At 41.5% G+C, this 22,952-nt stretch overlaps 2 protein-coding genes across 7 annotated transcripts in view; one reads left to right on the forward strand and one right to left on the reverse strand.

Moving 5' to 3' along the window:
• Positions 1 to 10,761, reverse strand: ints13 (integrator complex subunit 13). 5 transcript variants are annotated; one of them, XM_048267334.1, is made up of 19 exons: positions 10,691 to 10,754; positions 10,452 to 10,612; positions 9,518 to 9,766; positions 9,020 to 9,094; positions 8,711 to 8,913; positions 8,530 to 8,610; positions 8,166 to 8,256; positions 7,786 to 7,914; positions 5,779 to 5,863; positions 5,526 to 5,618; positions 5,429 to 5,443; positions 4,849 to 4,938; positions 4,549 to 4,727; positions 4,057 to 4,224; positions 3,178 to 3,332; positions 2,615 to 2,839; positions 1,345 to 1,475; positions 1,112 to 1,247; positions 1 to 916 (listed from the first exon to the last, which is right to left on the reverse strand). In XM_048267334.1, exons 3-19 carry the CDS (start codon positions 9,740 to 9,742, stop codon positions 880 to 882), a joined length of 2,118 nt encoding a protein of 705 aa, XP_048123291.1. In that variant the 5' UTR covers positions 9,743 to 9,766; positions 10,452 to 10,612; positions 10,691 to 10,754; the 3' UTR covers positions 1 to 879. The 5 variants fall into 5 exon arrangements, with proteins under 5 accessions (XP_048123291.1, XP_048123290.1, XP_048123289.1 ...); XM_048267333.1 differs by having other exon boundaries at positions 10,720 to 10,753; XM_048267332.1 differs by having other exon boundaries at positions 10,499 to 10,761.
• ano6 (anoctamin 6) overlaps positions 9,891 to 22,952 on the forward strand; it is an 18,394-nt gene continuing 5,332 nt past the window's right edge. Inside the window, exons 1-11 of one of the 2 annotated variants that reach the window (XM_048267330.1) lie at positions 9,891 to 9,947; positions 13,460 to 13,524; positions 13,869 to 13,997; positions 14,735 to 14,800; positions 15,105 to 15,383; positions 15,668 to 15,781; positions 16,489 to 16,604; positions 16,933 to 17,067; positions 17,516 to 17,621; positions 17,850 to 17,910; positions 22,538 to 22,683. In XM_048267330.1, the coding sequence (XP_048123287.1) occupies positions 14,765 to 14,800; positions 15,105 to 15,383; positions 15,668 to 15,781; positions 16,489 to 16,604; positions 16,933 to 17,067; positions 17,516 to 17,621; positions 17,850 to 17,910; positions 22,538 to 22,683 (993 nt within the window). In that variant the 5' untranslated portion in view covers positions 9,891 to 9,947; positions 13,460 to 13,524; positions 13,869 to 13,997; positions 14,735 to 14,764. Of the gene's footprint in view, positions 9,948 to 11,875; positions 12,182 to 13,459; positions 13,525 to 13,868; positions 13,998 to 14,734; positions 14,801 to 15,104; positions 15,384 to 15,667; positions 15,782 to 16,488; positions 16,605 to 16,932; positions 17,068 to 17,515; positions 17,622 to 17,849; positions 17,911 to 22,537; positions 22,684 to 22,952 lie in introns of those variants that run through there. The other variant, XM_048267329.1, reaches the window with a different exon arrangement.

The following is a 22,952-nucleotide window of genomic DNA, read 5'->3' on the forward strand; positions in this document are numbered from 1 at the left end:
TAAAATGTATAAAGTTTTAATGTAAAAAGTACAAACTGCAAACAAGCTGAAGCCAAACTTATTTATCTCAGGCAATTTACAGAGTTAGAACTAACAGAGGTAGTAATAAGACCCTTTGGTTCCTAGCCTCCAAATTTCCTTTGCAGTAAGTTGATGTATAAAACTTCTAACAATGGTTTGATACATTTCACCACTTACTAAATGTTAACGCATTCCATTGTTGCTTGTTATGAAATTGACACATCTCATTAGATATAAAAAGGTTTGTTACAAGGTGACTTGTTTAGTTTACACAGGGGCATTTGCTGCAGATGATGTACATATTTTGATGAGGGCACTGAAAGACATTTGAAATGTAGTAATTTAATATAAATGTGGGCATATTTTTGTGTGGATTGTGCCTTTTCACAGCATGATACAGACTGGATTTGTTACATTATTTGGTTCAATATACTTATACAGAGATACAGTTACCATTGTTATTCCTCCATGTGTTGGAATGAAAGGTTCAAATTATAATTTTAAGAATGAAACATTTCAAACATTTCATGTTCAAAAGAGGCTCATTCCTCTCGGGGGAGATGTAAAGATAAAATGAACAAATGCGCAATTATGTTTATTCTTTCCCAAAAATCTTTAGGATTCTACAAACACATGGGTTAAAAAACACAAATAAGACAAAAACAAATGCCTTGTCCTAAGACCGCTGCCATTTCCCCTGTATAGAAAAGTCTCTGTGAAGCACGTAGGGGTACCAGCCTGTCAGACATCACGCTAATGTGAGGGCTCGTCGTGACATCACATCCTTTAGAGCAGCGACATCCTTCCTCAAGTGGTGTTGAAGATGTGGTGAGACTTCCACTCATGAGCTCCTGCACATCATCTAGTGGCTTTGCCATTCTCATGTGTATCCATTCTGAGGAGGCAAATCATAATATGCAGTGAGGAGACAAAATTTGTTGAGATTGTCAGACAGATAACCTTGTCAAAAATTATAGTTAAACAAATTCTCAAGAAAATGTTGCCAACAGGTATGCACCAAGTAAGGTATGTTTCTTTTCTATTAATAAGCACGGACAAGGTGAATGGAATGTGTAGGGAAGACACTAACCCATTCTCATCCTTAAGATTCTGGTACAACTCAGCCTTATTGTTGACTGAGGTGATTCTCCCAGCAAACTCTTGGTGCTTCCTGGAGTTAGCCGTTGTGATCCTACTGGTCCACATAGAAAGTAGCGAGACAGGACCTAATCGATACAGAACAAGACGAGAAAATTAAATATATGTCCACAAGGTTTTTTTTATTGTATCAGTGGCAAGCAGGAAAAATATCATTAGCTCTACCTTTTGATTTCTCCGGCACCTGCACCTCCTCTGTAAGGCGCGGCTTCTTGTTGAGTGGCTCTGGGGAGTCAGGAGAGTCCTTGATGATTTCTGACTCTGTCTGATCCTCTTTGTCTTGTGCCCACTTCAGTCTGGAAAAAAATAAACACACCAGTTATTACAACAGGGAACACAAAGGCCATCCTGTGTTAAACGAAAAGTCTCTCCAAATCCAGCTATTTAACCTCTGGGGCATCGAGTGCGATCATAACTGATATGTTAACATGAGTGAGGGAAACAAACAGCCCAATAAAACAAGGACAGGTGAGTATAATACACGGTTCAAGGGCTAGCATGGCAATTTATTCTGAAGAATGACATAGGCTGGTAAATGCGAATCCTGCATGAATTCATATGAGCTTATTACAAATTCAATTGACTTGGAAAAGTGAACGGCTACACTCCACACTGAATCAGGCATGAAAATAATGCCCTTGTGGAAGACTTGTTTTTCTCTTCCATTTTGCCCAAGGATCGTAGACACTGGAAAAACATACTGGTGCTGGTGCTTTGCATAAAGCATCTGCTGCATACAAGTAAGGGATAATGTATAGAACGCCGGTCATCATTGGGAAAATAAGTCCCGACACGGCGAACCGGACCGGGTCTTGCTTCGCCCTGAAGGGACTTATTTTTCCAATACTGACCGCCTATCTATACATTATCCCGCTTATTATACGGCTACTTGCCAAAACGAAAAAATAAACTCCACGATGTCTCTTTACATTTATTATTTACCATTTCGTTGTGGCTTTTGCTGAGAAACAAATAGTTCGCAACACACGCTGAACTTGAATCAAACGTTCTTTAGAACTCAGCTGATCAACCGTCTGCCTTCACTTTTGAATGAAAGTCCGTTGCCATTGACAGCGGTCATTATTTAGAGGTCCTTGGGCGAAAATAATGACCGGTAGAACTTTGGGAAATCCCATTCAAGTCAATGGAGCGTTCTACTTGCATTGTGAAGAGCCGCATAATAAGTATGCATACAGTAAAGGCCAATTGTAGCTCTGCTAAGTAAAACATTAATTAGTGAACTAATTAAAAGAAGGATCTGCTGATAACCCAGCTCCTGTCAATAAAGTGAGAGTTTTGTGAAAAAGTTATGATAACAGTTCATTAGTCGTTCCCCACAACCCCACCACACATTTTCCACACCGTGGGAAACATTAGCAATAGTAGTCAACAACACTGTCTGGACAACATTGAAATACCCTGCTATGTAACACACCTATCCGAGTCCTGCCATGACTTCTCCTCATCCTTGCCGTTCTTCTCAGCTTTGTCCTCCTTGTCCTCTCTCTTCCTCCCTCGCTTCTTCCGGTCCTCCTCCTCGGCGGGCTTGCTGCGGCAGGCGCTGATGCACTCGAGGACGCGCTGGTGCCGCTCGCTGGTGTTCACGTGGGTCTTAACCAACGTCTCCAGCTCGTTCCACATGATGCGGTACTGCTCATCCCTGCAGGCAACAGTGTTTGTCTGTCAGTCCGCCACTGTAATGGTAATCGAGCGCTATGCTAATGCCAAACCAAACAAAGCAGCAGGTGTTAACAGTCTTAATTAGAAGAGGATGTGCCAAAAGGACAAATTCTGGAAATAAAGCTGAGCGTGTGTGTGTGTGTATGTGTGTGTGCGCGCGCGCCTGTCTGTACAACTGCCAGGTCCTCCAAAAATATCTGTTGACATTTAAAACTTGAATTAAATTCTATTATTAAATCTAATTGAAATGCGTCTTTATGCAAATACAATGATGGTGCCTTTTGAGTCCAGGAAATAAATATGACCACAGGCACTTACCTCTTCGGCCCTTTGCCACGGGAGCCTACTGTAGAAATGGGCAATGGGTCATTCTTTCTTTCCATGTCCACTAGATTGTAGACAGTCTTTTGGCAAGTGAGCACATCCTCCTCTGTCAATGACTCTTTCACAATGAGGTTAGCCAAGGGGACCACCTGCATGGCATACAGAACAGCTAATCAGCACTTGCTACACAAACCTAACACAGCTTCAGTTTATAGGCGCATTCAGACACAACAGTTCTAAGAATACAGTCCTATTACATACTAACTGGAGAGGCTACTCCTAGAACTCCACAGTTCCTTGGGCTTTTTTGTCTGTTTGCATTTGCACACAGTAGGAACTCTGAGATGACTTAACACACGTTAGTAGCCTGTGAACATGAAGTAATAAATGCCTCTGCAACCTTCTTGTGGAGTTTTTATGTTACGCACATTTTCAACAGAAGCTGAATTATTCTTACAGAGATTTTTTAAAAATGGCGCTTCTGCTGCCTTGGCCAAGTTGACATGTACATCAGTCATGGTTGCTATGCACAGGGAAAAGACCCTACCCCAAGGTAGGTGCTCAAAGAGAGGGACTGTAGTCAGAGGAACTCAATAATCCCCAGTTCCATGCTGTCCGAATGTGCAAAAAAAAAGGAACTGAAAAAGTCCCTACAGTACAAAAGGACCTTATGTGACATAGGTTACCACATATTGGTCCACATGAAACAATTACAGTATCTACATCTTAAATGTAAAATGGTGTAGTATCATTGTAGATGACAACGCTGATAAAAATGAAGGAAACAATTTTTGTACCATTTTTTTTCATATTTCAAGGACCGTTGCCACAACAATGCTACCAGCGCTCTAAGACAAAATGATGGTCACTCACGGCCTGCATGTTGAAGATGGTGGTCTGGGAGATGATCATGGGCCAGTACCGCGTGTGCCGCTCCAACTGGGCTTTGGCTCTCTCCGACGGGGTCTTCCCCGCACTGTCCCTGCTCGAGGATTCTGGGAAGGGAGTCAGGCGGTTTTCCCTCATGAACTCCCCAAAGTCCTGTAAATCAGCAGACATTCATTACAGTGACAACTCCAAACACTGACGCAGTAAACAAGGAAATGGCTTTTAAGCAGAGCAAATGGAGTGGCAACACAAGACACCCAGAGCCCTCTTTAAATTTCACATGAGTGGATATCAGTGCAAGTTAAATGTCAGACTGGAACTCACTTCAGTTACCTCAAAGACAATCCCAACCCCAGAGTCTGTGTATTGTTCAAGACATTGTTCAAGACAAAAGCCCACTCTGACTTTGTACAGTATGAACGAGCACATTTCCTCCCAGTGGTCTCATCATTGAGAGCTGGTGGAGGTGAGACTCACCGTGATGCGGTAATCCGTGACACGGCCGCCACAGCCCTCGCTGATGGATGGCGGGTCCTCCAGCGTGGAGCGCGTGCTGTTGAGCACATGTAGGAAGATCTCGCCACCATGGCTGCTCAGCATGTGGCTGATGACCTTTGACCCTGACTTGCGGGGCTGCTCGAGAAGCACAGAGCGACCTGAAAAAAGTGGAGGATGACAAGACACAGCATGGCTGTGGTTAGTAAATATGCTTGTCCTGTTCTGCCCCGTTTCTCTCTGAGAGGTTTAGATTTCGTGGTGTTCAGAATGGAGACTGACCATTCAGGAGGAAGTTAGTTAAGCAGGATGAGGGACGACTGTTCACATCCACAGGTGACATCCGAAAGGCGCCCGTACAGTAATGCAATTCTGCAAAAAACAAACAATGGCGGAGGATTACATCAGGACTTGGGGATGCACAATATTGGATTTCTGCTAATATTCAATATACCAACATTTGTAACTCATTTTGGCCAATTGCTGATGCCAATATATACAAATCTTTTTTATTTCCTTTAAGGGTCTCTCCAATTTCTATTACTGTGATGGCCTTGGTGTTACATATAAAGGGAAAATTAATTTATTCACTGTCATTCATTCTACCCTGATTGTAAACTTTAACAAAAGTGGACATTCCCTCATGAAAAATAAAGTAATCATTGTAACATTAAGTATACATGTACGTAAAATATGCATATAGATGACATTTTCAACTAGAAATGTAGATCTCATCCTATTTGAACAGATTTGTATGATGCTTCCTCTGAAACCCAAATAGGTTGTGTCGATATAGTCTTGCTGATTCATCTGGCAGGAATATCTGCAGAAATGTTCATATCTGCCGATACCGATGTCGTACCGTTATTGTCCATCCCTATCAGAAATCAAAGATTAATCCTCAGGGAAAAGTTCACCCAAAGTGAACTTGATGAACACTGTAGAGTGCTGGTACTCACCTACGCTGTTGGTACGGGGCGTGCACCATTTTAGAGTGACAGTCTCCTTGAGCCCGCTGTCACGGCTGGTGCTTCCTGCCATGTGGAGGTCTCCTGTTGAATAGCAAACGGAGATTTGCCATTACGCTACACAGCTCTGCGTAAGACTGCAAGGGCAGTACCACTACCTCTCTCTGGGGCACCTTTACTGGTAAACTGCCGTTAAAAAAGGTAAAAAAAAAAAAAAAAAAGAAGTGTGCCGAATGTGGCTTACCACTTTTGATGAACTCTATGTGAGCGTCCCGATGGTGCAGAAGCTCCACGTCGTAGTTGGCGGACGTGTTGGCATGCTGCTCCTCCTGCACAGCGACCAAAACAAATCAAACAACATCTGCCGTGCTATTCCCACTTGCACTCTGTGTGGCAAGGCACTGCTGCTTTCATGTTTGTCTGAGCTCCAGTGGCACAAAAGGGGCACTCTTCACCGATCTATACAGCAATGTGGCGGCCTCGACAGCATATGCTGGGGGACGCCTGGATGATATAGAGATCGGTGAGAGAGGCCAGTTGTGACCAACTTGGGACACTCTGAGACATAAAGGAAATGCACAATACGGAAGGAGAGGGGTGGACACTGGACAGGCAGAGAGTTGACCACTAACAGACTACTGAGGTCTGTGGAATCACAAGGCCTAAGACTGTCACACTACTGCTGATGCAACAGCATGTACTTTGGGTTAGTAAGGCAGTTCCCAAATGAGGATATTTTGGTACAAGTAAAGGCCTGAAACCTATTGGGCCAGAGAACTTAGTGTAATATTTGCATTATAAACCAGTGCTTCCAATGCTACCAGTTTGCTGTGCATAATCAACAACATCTACAGCAGCTTTTAAGCTGACAATACATTTAAAAAAGGTAACCAACTCTCGGCTAAAGTTCCCGGTTCATTTCATTATTCATGTTAACACCAACTGTTTGGGGATATGTAAAACCCTGTTTGCAGAGTTTACATTCCTGAAGTTCAGTTTAATGTGTGATTCAATAACTCGGCTCAGAAATAAAGATGATGAGATAGATAGAGATGTCTGAGGGAGAACAAAGGGGTATTCACCACTAATCAACACTGCACAAACGATCAGACCACTGCAAGACACTACAAGTGAGGTTGTGACCAACCATCTCAAATAGGGAAGGTACTGAAGAGGTACAAGAAACATTGGGGGGGGGGTCTTAATGGGACATGGTGGTGACTAAGAGGCATGTGAAGTTTCATCCAGCTCAGCATCATCACACTGATTAGGAAGTATATGTACACTTCTAAACTCAAACATTCTGACAAATGCTTGACTGGTGTTTCAAAGAGTTATGTCTCAGGCTCATTTCAATCCCCACAGTGCTTGTTCATAGGAAAAGATCTGAACTATGATACCCTGATCAGGGTATATTTTTTTGGAGCACCCTTTCATTTTAACAAGACAATTGATAACAGCAAAGGTTTCAGTGTGTAGTAACGTCACAAGTTAGAAATATACTAATGGACTATCTTTTATATTACTGGTATCTTTTTACAGATTTCTTTGTGTTGCATTAGACAACAAAGAGCATTAGCGTTTGGCAACTGTAAGGCATTCAAATAGCTGATATTATAGACCTACCAGGCAGTGTTTCTTTATAACACAGACACTAGGACCACTAATAGTCCAACTGTATGGGCTCTGAGACACGTGTCTACCATTGACCTCTTAAAGAATCAACAGGAAGCTGTGGCAGAATGCTGAGGCAGGCTAAAGATTTGCCACAACCAATGATGGCAATTAGTGCCTGATGGATGAACACAACAGTCAAAGCATACAGCCTGGAGGGAGACCTGTCATTCTGTGTTTAAGAGTACTGACCTGCTCACAAACATTTAATGTGGGCTAGCAAAACAGAAAATAGTGCATGAAAACAGCAGCCGTTTCAGAGTCAGCACAACATGTGACACACGTCGCACACGCGCGCGCACACACACACACACACAAAATGAGCAAATGGCAACAAAATGAGTCAAATCAAACTGAATTCAAAGTGCATGAGAAAAGAGAGGTCACACAACAGAACGTCTGACAGTAACAAGCCGTGAACTCATGTCCAACCTAATGAGGTGAGAGTTTTAATGCATTACAGAGAGTTTGTAAATGCAATTGAAACTGAGGTGAGGTGAGCAGAAAGGCATTTGGGGCCTGATCAAGAATAGCTTGAGTGTCATGCAGAGGTAGGAGAAGGAGGAAAAAGTGGTACCTTCATGGGGATGTTGGTGATGGTGGTGGAGGCGAGGTCAAAGTGGTGCTGGACAAGCATGTTGAGTTTGGAGGCCAGGTGCCGCCCGGCCCGCACACTGTGCACCTCACTGATCAACACCGACGAGATCTGCAGGTACAGAGACGAGTGTGAAGCGCCTCCAGAAATGACACCTTGTCTCACTACACCCTGGCAAGCACGCAAATGTTTTCCCAAAAGTGTTTACACTCTCCGTGGTGGACAGCCAGTAAAACATCCGGTAAGGCATCCTGAAAAACTGTGCCCATGGTAATATGCAGTTTATATGAGATAATCTCTGCCACTCCATGGCCAGGTTTTTTTGAGACAGCTCATAGACCTGGTATAATTGCTAGGCCTACCTCCTTTTTTGACCGGTCTGAGACTAAGGTGTCATCTCCTTGAGGGTACACATGGACTAACACCAGCTCGCACTGTTGGATGGGCATCAGTCTGAGGGAGACACATAACACAGCACTCTATAGCATCTTCATTTATTACTAGTGGTCGTCACATCGCTACGAAAAAGTACTTAAAAGGTAGGAGAAAATTGTGAAATTATTACTGCAGTGTCTAATAAGCCCATGAGGGCTGGGCATCATGGTGTTTGACACTTAAATAAACAAATCAATCAATCAATCAATCAATCAGTAAAAGGTAGGAGAAAATGCTCTGCGGTGATCATCGTAAAATAAACTGCACCAACCACAAGCCTCCCGAACTGACCTGTCAGATCCAGCTGCCAGCTTGTTCTGCTCCTGTATGGTCTCCTGCACACAGTCCTCCAGCATCCGCACATGTGTATCACTAAGATAAAAAAGACACAAGTAAGAGCATTGCAAAGATTAGGGAGAGAAAGGTTTTTTCACAGTATAAAGTTGCCACGTAATGATGGCACATCGCTGACCTCTTGGCATTGGTCAGGCATATAATGCGACCTCTGTTGGCCACCCTTTCAGCTGTTTCCATGAGAGTCGTCCGTGACTCATGCTGGTACTCTGTGATGCTGCACAAGGACTCCACTGCGGCTACCAGGCCATGAAGGATGCTGCAACACTCTGGGTCCTCCTGAGGGTTAGGTGGCCCTACAGCTGCCAGTGCAGACATCAGCTACAACAGAGGAAATTGCATTACTAACAGAACACTGGTAGCTAGCACTGAACTCCTAAAATGGCTAACTAAGTCATCTGCCCTCGGATTTCTGTTCAGTGTTTACCTCGTGAGTGCTCTGCTCCTCTTGTCTCCAGGTGTTTAGACTGTGAAATTCAGAGTCACTCACAATATAGTTCACCTGCAAAATATGGAATGACAGTAACAACTATGTCAGCAACGGGAGATAGTAAGGGTGCAACAATTAATAGATTTTTGGTAAACTATTAAATTAATCGACAACTATTTTGATTATTGTAGATCAGTTTGTGTAATTTTTCAAGGAAACTACCTCTACATTCTCTCAGTTTACATCCTTAAACTAAAATATATGCTTTAGTTTCTTCTCCATGATGGTAAACTAACCATCTTCAGTGTGTGGACTAAACAGGGCATTTGAGCACATATTCTTGGGCTTTGGGAAACACTGACATTTTTTCACATCAGTCAAACGTTAGTTTGTTAAAAATGAAACAGACAACAGAGAACCATTTCCCACTTTCAATGAACAATCTAATCTAAATGGCAATGGCAATCTAAAGACAACATAAAATGAAAAACTCACCAGCTTCCCAGCGGGATAAACATCATAGAGAATCCGACAGTATTCCATGGAACACTCCACAGCACAGGTCCACAGGGATTTGGAGATAGGGGCCAGGGGGATCACACCCTGGCCTCGGCTCTTGGTCAGGATGTCACACTCCACCTGCTGCCTGCTGGACTCTGCCATGTAAGGGCAGTGGTCCACCACAAACACTGTCTTGTGGGAGACTGAGAACATCTTCATCCTGGCACCCCTGCAGCTTGTAGTCTAAGCAAGAAGGGAGAAGATGTGCTGTGGGAGTGTCATTTGCTTGTTATGAGGCCCTGTCATGGACTTCGTGATTGACAGCTCAGAAGAAAAAGAAATACAGGCAAAGTATGGCTCAGGACCTTGAAAAACTGATACAAATAATCCCTCTACAGACTTTAAGTCAATATCTTAATAATAGGTGAGTCTAGAAAACTACAGGAAGAAAGAGTCTCTCATTAGATGTCTCTCAGGCTGATTGGAACTACTTTGTGCAAGGTGTCACTTATAAGCTAGCTAGCTCATTTGAAAGCTGATTTCATATAACACTTTAAGTAACGTAAGCTTTACAGAGTACTTTGCACGTAATTAAGAATATGGTAAGATAAGAAAGATAAGTAACCTACTTTTACACCAAACAGACTCTGATATAGATGATTGTTGCACTGTTTCATCAACCCATCCCAGCTACAAATCAAAGTTAATAAAAATCTTGCTAATGCTAGTAGCCGGGGTCAAGTACATAAACTAACGTTAACGTGTCCGCCGCACGGTAAACTAATGAGAATTTGCTCGCACATACACAAGCGTTAGCAAAATTACCTCTCAATATTACGTTATCAAAATATAATGATCGCTATAAGGATTACACAAATCTTGTTAAAGAACTATTTAATTACACGATGCAAGCAACTCGCTACTGTACCTGATCTTCGCACTAAATTCTGATGCAGGGAAAGATGCTTCATGTACCTCGGTTAGCTTCAGCTAACCAGCCAATGGGCTAGCTAGCAATGTTAGACATTTCCATCGATCGTTGGAAACAAGTTCGTGCCGTTTTTATTTTGCAGTTTTCAGTTGTTTGACCTGCACAAAAGTGTTTTTTCTGAGAAAAGGTCAAAAAGATGGGTGCATTTGAGTGTTGCGTTCAACGCAGATTCCTACCTTAATGGCTAGCTAGCTAACTCACTCACTTTTCTTACCACACTGGGGTGGATTCTGACGGAGGATGTCTTTGTTGGAACATGTGTCCATCACTAAAATAGCGCCGTACGTAAACAAATGGCCAAATACATTGGGCTACTTTGCCAAGGAGCTTTGAATTGTGAAATAGCCTGCCATTACCTGCGACAACACCTAACCTACACAAACAGCTGCAGCAGCAACAATTGTTGCAATAAAGAAGTAATAAGGATTAGGCTATTTACTTAACATTGACAGATTTTATAAACAGACACGACTAACCACAATAAATCTAAACAACCTAACTTCAGTTTATATCTTTTGAAATTCACAATTATAAATTATGTATGAAAATTTACCTGTCTGTTTTTGCAAAAAAAAATGTGTTGTTTATTTATTAGGGACAATGCTCATTAATCAACAGACAAGTTACTTGCTGTAAACAAGCCGGAGTTAGCTACAAGTGCTATAGTTTCCATTTGTTGTTCCTAGCCAGATCTTAACAGGCGCCCTAAAATACAGCAGCAATTTTAAAATATATAATGGCATCTTAGGATAGCTAGTGACAATAACATTATTATTATTATTATTATTATTATTATTATTATTATTATTATTATTATACTACTACTAATAATAATAATAATAATACTACTAATAATAATAATGCATATTGTGTATCGTTATTTTTACCATTATTAGCAATAATTACCATGGGCCATTATGGCGTATGGTTTGGCAATGCAAGAATGAAGTTTTGCAGCGTTTCCAAAACTATAGACATATAACGGAACAAACATGTTGGCTAAATGCACAACTGAATGTGTTAACTTAATGTGCTATTATAACATTGATAGGCAACGTGTATTACAAAGTTAAAATGAAATCAATTAAATTAGGCCCTTTAAAGATAGATAGACAGACAGATAGGCCTAGTTGGACTTCAAAGGATTTCTTGCCGATTCCGCCACTGTGGATAAAAATTGTAGGCTAAAGCCTCTCCAATGATAACATAACCAAGCATACTAAATTGCAACGTCCATGGAAAATGTAGTTCTCTTTGCTGTATGGAATCATATTACAGAGTGTAAGAATGCGATGAGAAGCAGACTACAGTGACTTGTTTTTGGGGGCGGTCACCACATGTAGGCTGGTGCGTTACGAAGTTACTGAAGTGGGGGAAAATCGGCCACACCTACAGGGTTTCCTTTCTCATGTCTTGGCTTGAACTGACATGCCGATGATGCCATTTCAGTCAAAATAGTGGCACAGTAGGCCTAAACAATTTGTAGAATGGATGTATTTGTAGAACTTTAACATTTTGCGATCGCATGCGCTACAGCCTATAGCCTATCGGGATTTTTACCTCGTTCTGACTTGCGAAAATGTGTGAAGAAGAGGACAATATTTCTGATATGGACTTGGAGAGAGATCTTGAGGGAGGGACGGAGATGGGCTTGTTAGATGAAGTTGGTGAGTAACAATAACTGGCTTAAATCTGATGATTGTGGTGTTCAAAATTGTTTCATTAGGCTATAGCCTATAGGCTATTCGCGATTAACTTGTGATCTGGTAGGCACTAATTAAAATGGTAGTAATCTACCTATGACAGGAGAGCATCACATGGTCCAATTTAGTCACTTTTTGATGCATGACAGCAGTAGGCGAAACGTGGTTTATTTCATGTTGCAATAGGCTCAAACTTTTCCTATGCGCACTTTTGGAATATTTTACAGGCCTATCCAGATTGCTAAATCGGCTAGACTGAATTAGTGTCGTTTTTCTTGTTCTTCTTTCTCAGCCGACCGACAGCTTTACGTCTTTCAAAAGTAATGTTGTTCCTTAAGTAGGCGTAGGCCTACCTTTTCATATTCGGCATCGGCAGTCAGAGACCTAGTTTATAGTTTTATGCTGTTTACTGTAAATCTGTAAAGCAATTCTGCACTGATTCGAAGAGATTAGACCTATTAACTAGGTTATACCATAGGCGTTTGAATTATGGATGGTGTTTACCAGTGCAGCCTTTGACTTAATGCATTTGCATTAGCACGGGCAGATTATGAACTTTCCGGACCCTGGGCCCAGATGTATTTAGGGCCCCCCACTTATTGTGGGGGTCCTCCCCCAGAAATGTTTGAATTTGTTTGATGTGATTTTCTGTATTCTGGTGCATTTTGGGGATGGCCAATATCAGATTCATATGGCATTCAATCAGATTCATAGCCTACATCCTGATTTGTTGATATTGAGGCAATGATTCCATGCAAAGGCTTGGGCTTCAGAGCCCCCTGACCCCTTGGGCCCCTGGGCCTGGGCCCGGTAGGCCCGTGCAGTAATCCATCCCTGTGCATTAGAAGAATACTACGTTGTGGTTAAACCAGTCCGATATCTCTGTTGTTTTGCTGTATCCCGTGCAGGCATGCACTGCCATTGAAGTGTGTGGCTACTTTTATAGCACTTACGAGGGCGTTGCTATGGGGTTGTTTTCCAAACAAAATAGCAGCATCTGATTCGAGTTAAATTTGACCATAAGGCCATCCTCTTTGGGCTGCCTGCCTGTGTTTGTTTTTCACGCCTATGTATAACATTGTTGTACAATAATGTCACAAAGTTTGAAAGTGTTCTAGGATAACATGGTTGTTCAGCCTAATTCTATAGCACTTTGTAAGCCTGCGTTTAAGGTCACCACTGTCATGTTTAAAATAAACAGAAAAGAGGTTAAAACTGTTTAAAATTATTTTGCATTTGCAGTTTATTCAGAGAACTATCTGCCATCATACAGACCTCAAGGAGAAACAGTGTCTAAATTGGAACAGGTCAGTCTTCAAGTCTCCAATGTCTTGGTCTTATAATTTGCTTTTAAAAATGAGGTAAAGAAAGAAGTAGGCTACTCAGTTTAATCCATGGATTGTTTTGACTTTAAGTTGATCCATGTAAAATGTCTGCAAAGCTTGTGTAGGCCTACATGGAAAGAACTTGGGTGGGTCAGTATTTCCCAGAGTGAACTCATCGCTCTGTTTTCCACATAAGCCAGGGATTTCAGTTTTGTAGGACTCGATGTTAGAACACCAGACATTCTGCTTTGTCCTGAAAGATGATGGATGAAGACTATGAGTTTGACAAGGCTGATTTTCCTGACATCACTGAGTTTTGTCCCCAGGCGGAATTTAACCAACACCCGGACTCCCTTTTTTTTAACGATGGCAAGAGGCGCATTGACTTTGTTTTGGTGTATGAGAATGAGAGCAAGAAGGATGTTGATAAAAAGCACACCTTCCAGCGGCGCAAAGTAAGTGTTCAGAGTGTGACCACAGAGCAATGAATGTGATGGTTTAATGTATAGCTGAGAAGTATGTACAAAAAAATCAATACATGTGGGTTGTTTTGAGAGAGGATGTTTGTGTGCACATTGTATAATAAATGAGGACTGAGAATGTTACTGGTAAACTTAAGGAGGAAACACATTGTTAAAAAATGATGTCACTCATATTTCCTGTCATCCTTGATGTTAGATGTTTAAGCGAGTTTATGGGTTCAGTTTATGTTTTTGTGGAAAATATCTTTTGGTTTCTAATTAAGTTCAGATGTGTTGTGTAAATACTATGTGTTATGAAATAAGCAGACATGTAGGAGAGTAAAGAAATAAATCCTCTCCGTGTTGAAATGTTCCCACCGACCTTGCTAGATCTCTGCAAAGATCTTTCACAACAGATGTTCTGGGACGCAACCAGACAGCTGACAGCCTTTAATTACAAGACTGGATGCATTAGTGGCTGTTCGTGCAAGCTGTGATCAATTACATACAGTTACCTTTCTATTGTTCTAAAAGGGTTATAGATATTGGTGAATGACCAGGTTGGCATTTTGTGAACAGGATGTGGCTATCCAGTTTTAGTGCGTGCCACTGTCATGCAGTACTGAGTTTCATTTTCACTTCATCATTGCTCAAATCTCTCTCTCTCTTTCTCCTTTTCTCTCTCTTTCACTCTCTCTCTCTGGGTTTTATCCCCTGGTAACTCTCTGCAGCGAAGGAGAGAGTATTTTGAAGACAGTCTGATGAAGAGGGGGATGGTGTTAGAGGCAACTCCATCTGTGAGTGAATCAGATTGTGGTTATGCTTGTGAGGCACCACCACTGGCCTGACTGTTATCTGATTTTTTTAAAGCAACAAAAGACAACAATCATGGTTTTTATAACATCCTCATAGTTAGAAAAGCCTATGACAGTTTTAAGTACCGGTAGTTGAAAAGTCAAGCATAATGATTACAAGCACAATGATATTACTACAAATTAAATAAACACAGTTCCCAATTGTTTAGTAAATAGCCAATGATGTTTTGACAGACATTTTTGTAATTCCTTTTTTTTGCCTTTTTCTCCAACATGTTTCTTTTAGGTAGTAGACGATAAACTCCTCTTTGTGAAGGTCCACATGCCTTGGGATGTGCTATGTACATATGCTGAAGTCCTCCACATCAAACTGCCTATCCAGGCTAATGACATGGCTTCTAAACCCTCACCATTCAACTGCTTAACAAAGTACTTCTACCCAAGTGAGGATGTCATTGCCAAGGAGACAGAGTACTTCACCGCTCCCTTTGAAAAGAATAGGTTGGAGTATTTCTATATCAAAGACAAGGATCAGTTCTTCACGCCTGCCATGAGAAGCAGAATGGTTGGTGCACTGACATCATGCTTGTTATGTGTAATGTCTGAAATGCCACTATGCACTTTTGCAAAAACATTGCATGACATTCTTTCTAGTACTCCAAACCGGCAATGCCACTTGCACTGTTGGACTGCAGTGTTGGTGGATGGGAGATTGTGTTTCTAGTAAGGGAACTCTAAAACAAAGAATAACAATGTAATTCCTGATAGAACTCTGCTTCGGATTACAATTAGACATGAATTGCACAACTGAATGTTTGTCAACGATGCAGTCTGTCCTCTCATTTTCAGGCATACTATATTCTCTGTCGGGCCCCATATGAAGACAGGGGTCACGTGAAGAAGTTTGGCATCACTAAGCTGCTGGATGGAGGCGTTTACAAGGCTGCCTACCCGCTCCATGACGTAAGAACAACAGGTTGGATCATTGGGTTGTGTCGTTGGGTTGTTGCATTGTGTCGTTCGGTTGTGTCGTTGCTGGAATCCTGTGGTTTTACAACTTTGCACTGACCCCATGGGAATAGTCCAGCAGAGGAATGGTCCCACGCCTTATAACAAACAGACTGGGTCATGCCTTAGTCTTCTGATCTGGGTGAATGATGGCAATTTTTTTTTAATTAAGCATTGCCATTTTATACTCAGGTTAAGTTAAGGTTAAGCACCAAATGTTTTTTCCCCAACAATTAAACTACAAAGTATTCCTTTAACTCATAATATTAATCAGTTATCTGTCATACATAAGCTATACTGTAGCATTTGTCGATGCTTCATTCACATGGAATTCGTTTGTTGGAAAACGAAGAGGTCAAGAGGAAAACAAGCTGCATTGTAGGACTAAGCTTATCCAAGAGTATCCAAGCTTACCTTTTTCCTCTCTAATAGCATAATGACTCTCAAGAGACTTAGCTGTAACAATGACAATCCCCTGTTTCCTGCCCCACCTGGTGTTGTGTGGGCTATAGAGTCTTAGGATGGGGCAGGAAGTTCCAGCTTTCGTGGAACCACATGTTACCAAAACACTAACTCACAGGAGGACTGATTCACTGATTCACAGCGTGGAGAGAGACAAGCCCCTTCATGCTGTGCTTGTGTGTGTCCTTGTCCATTTACAGTGCAAATTCAATGCCAAATCCAAAGAGGATGGATGTTCCAATGAGAGGTATCTGCTGTATAATGAGTGGGCCCATCCAAAAAGCTTCTACAAGATGCAGCCCCTGGACCTCATCAGGTGTGTGTGTGTGTGTGTGTGTGTGTGTGTGTATGTTTGTGTGTGTGTGTGTGTGTGTGTGTGTGTGTGTGTGTGTGTGTGTGTGTGTATGTTTGTGTGTGTGTGTGTGTGTGTGTGTGTGTGTGTGTGTGTGTGTGTGTGTGTGTGTGTGTGTGTGTGTGTGTGTGTGTGTGTGTGTGTGTGTGTGTGTGTGTGTGTGTGTGTGAGAGAGAGAGAGAGAGAGTGTATGTGTGTGTGTGTGTGTGTGTGTGTGTGTGAGAGAGAGAGAGAGAGAGATCAATACATGCCACAATTAATGGCACAATTAAAAATAATTTTCTCTGTATAGGAAATATTATGGAGAGAAAATTGCTATTTACTTTGCCTGGCTGGGATTCTACACAATTATGCTGACACTGGCTGCCATTGTGGGCCTCTGCTGTTTCATCTTTGGCTATAATACCCGGGAAAGCAGCACGTGGAGGTAATATATGGTTCTTAACCGGTCTATGAGGTAATATACGGTGCTTAACCAGACTATGAGTTAATCAATAAACTGACATTTAGTTTTCCGCATGAACAGTTTTTATGTCACTTCCTCAGTGCTATAGTCAGTGAACGGTGTTACTTTGAATGCTTAGTCAAGTGTAGCTCATTTGTGTGCACTGTATGAAAGCATGCAAATACAGGCAGCCATGGACAAACTGTGAGAGTGAGACATGGTTATTACTGTACACACAATTCCCTACAACCACAAACATGAATCTTGTCATTTACATTGGTTTGCCCGTTAAGTGCACATCATCAAAACTTCTACATTTCATACTAGTAGCAGCATTTACTACCTGCAGCTCAGAGCAGCATAGTGTTTAGTGTCTGTTGGTTTTCACTGTATGAAAATATATTGGTTATTGGACTCCTCACTTTGACAGCAAAGAGGTGTGTGACCCAGAGATTGGGGGAAAGATCTTCATGTGCCCTCGATGTGATAAGGACTGTTCCTACTGGCGGCTCAACAGCACGTGTGAGACCTCTAAAGTGAGTAACACTCTCTCTCCTGGACACAAGTGCACTACAAGTGTATTTATAGACCTCAAGCAAAACATTGATTTCAGCCCTTCAGTATTCCAACTGCTGTGGCAAAAGGCTCTATTCTGCTCTCACAATGCAAGACCTTTGCTTTAACATCATACATGTTACATACATACAGCATACAAAACATATCTATGCATGTCTTGTTCCATGGACTCTTCTTTGCTTCTTTAGGATCTTTGTATATTTGACAATTATGGGACATTGGTGTTTGCTGTATTCATGGCAATTTGGGGTGAGTAATGTTCTATAATTAGTAGAGCTGTAACGATATACGATTCGAAACCGAAATCGCGACATTCATATCAACGATACTGTCACGGTGTGAAAAGGCAGAATCGCGACACACCTTTCTAGTGTTTCACGCAGTGCTTTGCATCTTACGCGGCCGCAAAAGCAACCCACATCTCCCGCTTTATTTATGGGTAGCCTACGTTGTCCAAAAACAAACAAATAAATAAATAATAATTTCATACCTCTCCTTGCTTTCATTGTAGACTATAAGTGCAACTTTACCAAACAGTATAGAAGTAAACCCCCTCTCCTTGCCCCGCTCTCTCTCGCGCTCCCTCCCTCTCCCTCTCCCTCCCTCTCCTGCTCAATGAACACGCGCGACTTAAACTAGATGTACCGCATAGCGGTACAAAATATGACCGCCGCTCAGTCCTGTACATCCGTTCCGCGAAAATAAATCACACTTCAATTTGTCTCCATATTTTACTCCATCCCCCACTCTTGAAACTTTTGTGTATGCTTGTTTGGCATGCCTGAGTGTGTGTGTGCTTGGCTGCACAGAAAGTAGCCTATTGGTGCTGAAAAGGTGAATAGATTGTAGAATAGCCAAAGATGATGTAGCATTGTTATAAAACCTTTAAAATCTCTAAACAATCACAAGTAGGGCAGTTCATCACAGTTCATCCATTGCAACTGGATTGATGAAAGGTCACTTACACCTGTAGGCTACATTGTATTTGGGAAAAGCAAAAGGTATCAGCATAATGTTATTTATTTATAAACAAAACATCTCTATCAGTTCCATGCCGTTTTCAACAGCTATCAAAAACAAAGGTCATTTTTGGATGGATGGATTTTTTGTGAATGTTTCTTCTTCTACATAAGATTTTAGTCATCTTTAGTTCATGTTATACTTTATTGTCAATGCACAAATTAAGTAACAGTAGTCTGAAACGTTATTGTTAATGCACAAATTAAGTAACAGTAGTCTGAAACGAAATGCTGTTTTACATCTAACCAGTGGTGCAAATAACTGACATGTTCAAATGGGCCTTGATGAAATCATTAAGCTAGACTGTTCATACACATTTTAACGGGCCAAAGTTAAAGAGCTGTTGTCCGTTATTGTTCGTGCAAATATAGGCTGATTCATGTTCCCTTGCATTGTGTAACTGAGGTCCATGGCTAGTCTGGCTTTCACCAGACCGAGCTCAATCTTTTAAGAAATCAAAAAATAAATAGCGGGCAAATCAGGCTGGGTTCACCCAGCCTAGTCCATAGGCACCCAATATTGTTTAATTTTCCGATTGAGATATCCACGCTCTGGCTATTCTAAATGCAAAAATGCATCAGGGAGTTATGACAAAACTGTAACTAACAAACTAGATCCTAATAGAAAGCTGTTAGCTTCCCTAAGCTACAGGTAGGATTATAAGGTAGGCCTATTTACAACATAAATTGTCAATAGGATATGCTGGCGACACAAATCTAAATCCTAAAATCTCCTTTGGAAACCAATGGCTTACGCCTTACAGTATCAAGCGGACTTAAACTGCCATATCGTGGCGAAAAGTTGTAGTAAAATTCACGCAGCTCCATGAGTCAAGGAAAGCGCGAATGAAGTAGCCACTTCTAAATGGGACCCACTACACAGTAGCTTAAGGTGTGTTGCTAAAGCAGCCATAATGAAATGAAGGTGTCATTGTTTGGATACTTCACACACACATGCTTTTTAATTTCACAGACTACAACTACCAAGCTGGAATCAAAGCACATCGATTCCTCTCTCACACCCTGCACGCACTTAAAGGAGAATTCCGGTGTGATATTGACCTAAAGTGTGTTGAAACATGATACCGAGTGTGAGCGCATGTCTCATAGCTCATTTTAAACTGTCCCCTGCACTCCAAAATCTGGCTAGTTAGCCGATGCTACCAACAGCTTTTCAATGGTGGTGCTTGGCATCCCGGGCTAACCATGCAAATAAATCACTGTTTTACACCATTTACGAGGCTCAATGTATCTCCACACTTCATTGGTAGACTTCCGAGGGCCCTGACATTTAAAACGAGACATTGAGAACTTTGAAAAAGCACTGGTAGTTTACTTACAAGGCGATTTATACAGACAGTATCTTCAATGAAACAGGTATGATAAGGGATCAGATTCCAAAAAGAATTCAGTGGAAATGCATGGATTCCAGTTTCTTCCAGTAGCAGCAACTGGAATCCATGCATTTCCACAGAATTATTTTTGGAATCTGATCCCTTATCATACCTGTTCATTCTTACTCGTCGCTTCGACTTATCGCGTGACTAAATTCAAGATGGCTGCAAAACGCTAAACTTCGTGAAGATACTGTCTGCATTAATCGTCTTGTAAGTAAACTACCAGTGCTTTTTCAAAGTTCTCAATGTCTCGTTTTAAATGTCAGGGCCCTCGGAAGTCTACCAATGAAGTGTGGAGATACATTGAGCCTCGTAAAAACAGTAAAAACTCGTAAAAACAGTGATTTATTTGCATGGCTAGCCCGATGCGAAGCACCACCATTGAAAAAAGCTGTTGGTAGCATCGGCTAACTAGCCAGATTTTTGGAGTGCAGGGGACAATCTGAGATGGGCTATGAGACATACGTTCACACTCGGTATCATGTTTCAACACACTTTATGTCAATATCACACCGGAATTCTCCTTTAAAACAAAATAAACAGGCGTCTCAGTCTCACCCATGTATAGGCAAAACTGTATCAGACCGGTGTAACGTAGGTAAATCTTCCATTGCACAGAATGATTTTTTGTAGCACGTGCAACAAATGACAGTCGAAGATACAATTACAGTGCTGCTATCAATTTGCTTGGTATAACCGCATTTATAGTTTTCTACAAATGCAATCAATCAAATTGGCCTCCATCACTCAACCAACGCTAACGGTAATTACTTAGGTCCTTATTGATATTATAAGATTAACGTTACCTGCAGTAAAACCAAGCATGTCCGATAAACATCCTCAGATTTATTTCGGCTTCAAGAAGAAATGGGAATTACATTTCATGTGAGCGTCATCCTATCCTTATTAGGCGTTCTCTGCGGTAAACTACAGTCCTTGTAGGAAGTGTCCATTGTTTTTCCAACCCACTTTTTAACTTCCAACAAAATTACGTCTCACTGCAGCGATCGTTATCTAGTGGACAAGCGACTACTTATCGCCAATACTGGAAATGCAGCCATGATGATGATGATGAATATTTATTTTGGCTTTCTTTTAATCCTACTGAATTTGTAATTATGTATCGGCCGTTCTAATACCGATAGTATGTGGGTGCCTGTGTGTGTGTGCATGTGTATACGTGTGCACCGCCATCTACAGGCCAATGACTGTACAGTCACTAAATGTACACATAACCTAATTTTTTTAGACCCCCATGGATGAAATTCTACGAAACTTGGCATACCCCTAGAGAATGCCAGGTCAATCATACACATAAAATTTGGTGCAGTTCTGAACATCTTAACTGAAGATAGGTGCGATTAAAGCAGAATAATATTGCATTTTCATTTTTACCGGGGGGAGCAAATCACAAATGAGTGATTATGGGCCAGATTGATGTGGGCCCTTGAGACCAACATACCATAAAAGATTCTTCATCCTCAGTGCCACGGTTCAGGTAGTTATTTAGGAAAAACTGCTTTTTTTGCAGTTCGGGGGGTCCAGCACGGGGGGGTGAGTGGCCCCCGGGGACGAAACAAAATTTTTCCGTAAAAGTCTAGTGGTGCTACATACCCACCAAATGTCATGTGCCCCGGTGGTTCGTTGTCCCGGGTATCGTTGACCAAAAATTCAGGAAGTAGATGACGGAAAAAAAAAAAAACTTTGACAATCCCTATATGACCGTTTTGCTAGCTTCGCTAGCGGCGGTCATAATAAAACATTGCGGCGGTCATAATAAAACATTCACAATCGTGAAAGCAAGGACGCATAGAAGACGACTAGCTAAATTACTATTAAATCCGCTTAGCATCATTAGCATGCTGCACATATTTGTTTAAAACTCTTGCATTGAAGTTGACTAATCATCTCAATACCAACGTTTCCCAAAAGGGCCTGTCCCAAGGAGAACAAGTATTACCTTGAAACTTAAACACTCATGGGAAAACTGAACAGTCCAATCAGTAGACTATGATAGGCTAAGCTAGCCAACTATGCTACTTTGTTTACAATATTTCCAGGCTTCAACCAGACAGCTGAATTAAAGAGGTAGAGTTGTAATAAAAAAATAGCAGGCCTAGGCTATAGGCTAATCTGCATAAAGTGTGCTGTAAATATCAGTCATTCAGAAAAATATTTTTATATATAAAATAATAGATATATTATATTGTAATCCTCTGGTGTTCTAAGGGAGGCTATTAAAAAAAAAGAAAAATCGACATTCGTATCGAACCGTGGGTCAAAAATCGTAATACAAACCGAATCGTGAGGTTGGTGTATCGTTACAGCCCTAATAATTAGTGAAGAGGAATGAAAATGTATCATTCACCTATAATTTTTTCATGCAGTTAGGATATATGACTTTTTTTTTCAGTTCAGTATGTGCAAAAGCGTTCTAGTTCAGCGTCTGGTTTTCCTCAGTGACGCTGTTTCTGGAGTTCTGGAAGCGCTATCAGGCGGAGCTGGAGTACGAGTGGGACACGGTGGAGTTCCTGGAGCAGGAGGAGCAGCCAAGGCCAGAGTACGAGGCCAAATGCATTTACAGCAGGACGAGTCCAGTCACTGGGGTATGCTCGAGTGGAGAATCAACAGGGCCAGTCTGAAAGCCTGTATACGCGCACACACACGCACACACACACAATATGCATATTAACTCTCACACCCCATGCAGATACACACACAGACCATATACACTAACTCTCACAACTACATGCAGACACACACGCACGCACAGACATACACATTCAGGGTTCTATTTTAACAAGCCGAAGCTCCTGGTAAATAAACAACACACAGACACAAACACACACACAGACATACACACTCACACACACAC

This window comes from Alosa alosa, chromosome 17 (assembly GCF_017589495.1).
Source record: "Alosa alosa isolate M-15738 ecotype Scorff River chromosome 17, AALO_Geno_1.1, whole genome shotgun sequence".
In the NCBI taxonomy this organism is placed as follows: domain Eukaryota; kingdom Metazoa; phylum Chordata; class Actinopteri; order Clupeiformes; family Clupeidae; genus Alosa; species Alosa alosa.